Source organism: Lepidothrix coronata, unplaced genomic scaffold (assembly GCF_001604755.1).
Source record: "Lepidothrix coronata isolate B3197 unplaced genomic scaffold, Lepidothrix_coronata-1.0 Scaffold956, whole genome shotgun sequence".
NCBI classification, from domain to species: domain Eukaryota; kingdom Metazoa; phylum Chordata; class Aves; order Passeriformes; family Pipridae; genus Lepidothrix; species Lepidothrix coronata.
This window is the reverse complement of record NW_016691136.1, coordinates 3,387-7,863: the sequence shown is the minus strand read 5'-3', so window position 1 is coordinate 7,863 and position 4,477 is coordinate 3,387. Positions and strand designations below refer to the sequence as shown.

The following is a 4,477-nucleotide window of genomic DNA, read 5'->3' as shown; positions in this document are numbered from 1 at the left end:
GGGAACAACCAGGGATGGGAACAGCTGGAAACACAGCCAGGGAATGGGAACAACCAGGGGTGGGAACAGCTGGAAACACAGCCAGGGATGGGAACAACCAGGGGTGGGAACAGCTGGAAACACAGCCAGGGAATGGGAACAACCAGGGGTGGGAACAGCTGGAAACACAGCCAGGGAATGGGGACAACCAGGGGTGGGAACAGCTGGAGGAGGAACAGTCAGAGATACAGCCGGGGGTTTACACCCATTTTAGGGGTTTACACCCATTTTGGGGTGGTTTATACCCATTTTAGGGGTTTTACAGCCCTTTCAGGGATTTTACACCCATTTTGGGGGGATTTACACCCCTTTTGGGGGGGTCCTGTCCCTGGGGGTGGTCCAGGCGTCCCGGGAATTCCCAGCTGGAAGCACAACTGTCCCTTTCAGGCCCGGCTTTGGCTCCTAGGCCTGGGCTTTAGCCTGGCCTACGGCAGCATGTTCACCAAGATCTGGTGGGTCCACACCGTCTTCACCAAGAAGGAGGAGAAGAAGGAGAAGAGGAAGGTGAGGGGGGGACACTGGGGGGGTCTCAGGGGGTCCCTGGTGACCCGGCCTCATCCCCAAATCCCCAAATCCCCAAATCCCAGACTCTGGAGCCCTGGAAACTCTACGCCACCGTGGGGCTGCTGGTGGGGCTGGACGTGGTGACCTTGGTCGTGTGGCAGATCGTGGACCCCCTGCACCGAACCATCGAGGTGGGGGCAGGGGGGCCCTGGGGGGCTTCTGGGGGGTCCCCAAAAAAATTCGGGATTCTGGGAAGTCCCCTGTCCTTGGAATTGGGGGTTTGGGGGGCTCTGGGGGTTGTTTTGGGGGGTCTTTGGGGAAGTTTTAGGGGTGTGGGGGTTGTTTTGGGGGCTCTGGGTGTTCATTCCAACCCCTCCCCAAAAATTCAGGAATCTGGAAACTTCCCTGTCCTTGGAATTGGGGTTTTGGGGGTGTTTTGGGGGTCTTAAAGCAATTCAAGACCTTGGGGGGCTCGTCTTGATATTCAAGGTGTTGGGGGTGTTTCCTTGACATTGGGGGGGGCTTTAGGGGGGTCCCCACAGCTCCCACCCCCCCATCACCCCCTCTGTGCCCAATTCCCACCCCAAATTCCCAGGAATTCACCAAGGAGGAGCCCAAGACAGACCTGGACGTGTCCATCCTGCCCCAGCTCGAGCACTGCAGCTCCACCAAGATGAACACGTGGCTGGGTGGGGTTTTGGGGGGTCCTGGGGGGGCCTTCGGGGGGTCTGGGAGGTTGTGGGGGGCTCAGGGAGGTTGGGGGGGGACAGGAGTGGGCAGGGATGGGGAGTTTTGGGGGAAAAGGGGGCTTGTAGGGGCATTTTGGGGGGGAAAGGGGTTTGGAGGGCATTTTGGGGGCTTTTGGGAGGTAAAAGAGGGTTTGGGGGGTCTGGGTGGTTCTGGAGGGGTTTAGAGAGGTTTGGGGGGGGGACAAGGGGGTTTTGGGGGGGTATAGGTGGGTTTTGGGGGTGCACAGGGAGGATTTGAGGGGCACAGGGAGGTTCTGGGGTCCCTGTTTGATCCCCCAATCCCATTCCCCCCCCCCCTTTTTCCAGGGATTTTTTATGGGTTCAAGGGTCTCCTGCTCCTCCTCGGGATCTTCTTGGCCTACGAGACCAAGAGCGTCTCCACCGAGAAGATCAACGACCACCGCGCCGTCGGCATGGCCATCTACAACGTGGCGGTAAAAAACACCCCAAACCACCCCAAACCCACCCCAAATCCCACCTGCTGACCCCAAACCCCCGTGGGGTGACCCCAAATCCCACAGGGTGACCCCAAACCCCCATGGGGTGACCCCAAATCCCACAGGGTGACCCCAAACCCCCCCGCAGGTGCTTTGCCTCATCACGGCGCCGGTGACGATGATCCTGAGCAGCCAACAGGACGCCGCCTTTGCCTTCGCGGCGCTGGCCGTCGTCTTCTCGTCCTACATCACCCTCGTCGTGCTCTTCGTGCCCAAGGTGGGCTTGGGACCGACCCCAGAGACCCCCACAGGGACCCCAAAACCCCGCAGTGACCCCAAAACCCTGCAGTGACCCCAAAACCCTGCAGTGACCCAAAATCCTACAGTGACCCCATAAATCCTACAGTTATCCCATAGATCCTACAGAGATCCTATAAATGCTACAGTGACCTCACAGAACCCACAGTGACTTCACAGACCCCACAGTTATCCCAAAACTCTGCAGTGATCCCGTGAACCCTACAGTGATCCCGTGAACCCTACAGTGATCCCGTGAACCCTACAGTGATCCCATTGACCCTACAGCCATCCCACTGATCCTGGAACCATCCTATTGACCCCCCCCACACCCCGTGGACCCCACAGTCATTGTTTTGGGGTCAATCCCATAAATGCCCCAAATGCAGATGCGGCGCCTGATCACGCGGGGGGAGTGGCAGTCGGAGCAGCAGGACACCATGAAAACGGGATCCTCCACCAACAACAACGAGGAGGAGAAATCCCGGCTCCTGGAGAAGGAGAACCGGGAGCTGGAGAAGATCATCGCCGAGGTCGGGGGGGAGACGACCCCAAAGGGGAGATTGGGGGGCCCCAAACAGGGGTTGGGACCCCAAATGAGGTTTAGGGGACCCTAAATGGGGTTGGGGGATCTCAAATTGGGGTTTGGGGGGACCCAGAATGGGATTGGGACTCTAAAATGGTGGTTTGAGGACCTCAGATGGGATTCGAGGGTTGGGGTCCCCGCTGAGGGGGATTCCCGTTCCCGTTCCCAGAAGGAAGAGCGGGTGTCGGAGCTCCGGCAGCAGCTCCAGGACCGGCAGCAGCTCCGCTCCCGCCGCCGCCCGTCCAACCCTTCCCGGGAGAACGGCGACAACAACCACTTCCCGCCGGGATCGGGGGGAGCCCCCGCGGCCCCCCCGGGCGGGGGAGGGGGGACGGGACCCCCCTTCTACCAACCCAACCTGCCCCTGGTGCGCTGCCTCGTGTCCGAGCAGGCCGAGAAGTTGGGACGCGGGAATTGCGACGGGAGCCGCGTCCACCTCCTCTACAAGTGACCCCTCCCCGGGGGCGGGGCCTCGACAGCTAATTGTTAATGAGGGTTTCGGGATAATTTGGGGCGTCTCGGAGGTGGTTTGGGGTGTTTTGCTCCTCCGGGAATTCAATGGAAAAGTGGGGTGGGAGGGGCTTAGATCAGGGGCGGGGCCTCTTCGACCAATTATTAATGAGGTTTTTGGGATAATTGTGCTGGTTTGGGGTGTTCTCCACCTTTCCAGGAGTTCCAGGTGTTTCCTGGGATCAGGTGGAAAAGTGGGGTGGGAGGGGCTGAAATAAAGGGGGTGGGGCTTAAAGAGGGAGGAGCAAGAGATGACTTGGAAAAGCGGGAAGACCCCCCAAAATTCCCCGAGGGTTGTCCTGATCTTCTCTACAGTCAAAGCCCACAGTTATCCCAGAAATCCCACAGCATTCCCATAATCCTACAGTTATCCCATAAAACCTACAGTTATCCCAAAAACCTGACAATCATCCCCAACCCCCCCCCCAGTTATCCCAAACACCTCACAGTTATCCCAAAAATCCTACAGTGATCCCATAAATCCCACAGCATTCCCAGAAACCCCACTCATCCCAAAACCCCCAGTGATCCCACGAATCCTACACTCATCCCACACCACTCCTGGTGCCTTCCCACCCCCTCTCCACCCGTAGCAATTCCCATCCCTCCCCTATCCCAGGAACCCCCATAATCCCCTGTAGCTCCCTGACCCTGGGATCCCATTCCAGGGTTGTATCCCATGGGAATTCCCTGGGAATCCCCAAAGTTTTAGGTCTGGGCTTTGTCTCCAATCCAGGCTTTGAATCCACGCAGGGTGTTGTTCCCAATACCTTGGGAATGGGACGGATCCAGAGGGCGGGTTTTTGGGATGGGGGTGGATCCAGTGGGATCATCTGGATGGAATTCCACGAGAATTCCCAAATTCCCAGACTGTTGTATCCGGGTCCGGCCCCTCCTGTACAGCCGCACTTTACTGGGAAAACCGGACTCCTTTCCTTCTTCCCAAGTGTCTTGTGTGGTGTTTTCCAGGGAAAACGGGATCCAGAGGGATTGGTGGGGGGTCTGGATTGGGATTTGGGGGGTCCTGGAGCCACATCCCAGAGTTTTAGGCGTTCCCAGAGTCTGGGTTTTCTGGGAGGGGGGTTGGAATTAACACCCAAATATCCCTAAAAATGCCCTGCCCCCAAAACACCCCCCGGAACCCAAATTCCAGGCACAAGGAATTCCCAGATTCTGAATTTTTGGGAGGGGGTTGGGAATTGACCCCCAGGACAGGCGGGGGGATCAGAGATCACGTGGATTTATTTGGGGAGGGGTCCCCCCATTCCAGGGGGTCTCTAACGGTTGGATTTGGCCACACGCTCCAGCTCATCCTTCTTCTTGATGGCGTAGGAGTTGGAAGAGCCCTGGAAAAG

General features: G+C 58.1%; 2 protein-coding genes across 2 annotated transcripts in view; one reads left to right on the top strand and one right to left on the bottom strand.

The window, feature by feature from the left end:
- The first annotated feature begins 27 nt into the window (after window positions 1–27).
- LOC108510465 (gamma-aminobutyric acid type B receptor subunit 1-like) lies at window positions 28–4,065 on the top strand. The gene is made up of 7 exons (XM_017840142.1): window positions 28–543; window positions 627–734; window positions 1,139–1,232; window positions 1,599–1,726; window positions 1,878–2,006; window positions 2,416–2,559; window positions 2,782–4,065. The coding sequence occupies exons 1-7, from the start codon at window positions 88–90 to the stop codon at window positions 3,061–3,063; spliced, it is 1,341 nt and encodes a 446-aa protein (XP_017695631.1). The 5' UTR covers window positions 28–87; the 3' UTR covers window positions 3,064–4,065.
- Window positions 4,066–4,285: 220 nt separating this feature from the next.
- The window catches only part of RPS5 (ribosomal protein S5), a 3,100-nt gene continuing 2,908 nt past the window's right edge, over window positions 4,286–4,477 (bottom strand). Inside the window, exon 6 of the mRNA XM_017840143.1 lies at window positions 4,286–4,468. Coding sequence (XP_017695632.1) covers window positions 4,400–4,468 — 69 coding nt within the window. The 3' untranslated portion in view covers window positions 4,286–4,399. The remainder of the gene's footprint in view (window positions 4,469–4,477) is intronic.

Coding starts and splice junctions, on each gene's coding strand:
- LOC108510465 (XM_017840142.1), top strand. CDS start 88: ATGGGAACAACCAGGGGTGGGAACAGCTGGAAACACAGCCAGGGAATG. Junction 544..626: donor AGAAGAAGGAGAAGAGGAAG/GTGAGGGGGGGA, acceptor CCCAAATCCCAG/ACTCTGGAGCCCTGGAAACT. Junction 735..1,138: donor CCCTGCACCGAACCATCGAG/GTGGGGGCAGGG, acceptor CCAAATTCCCAG/GAATTCACCAAGGAGGAGCC.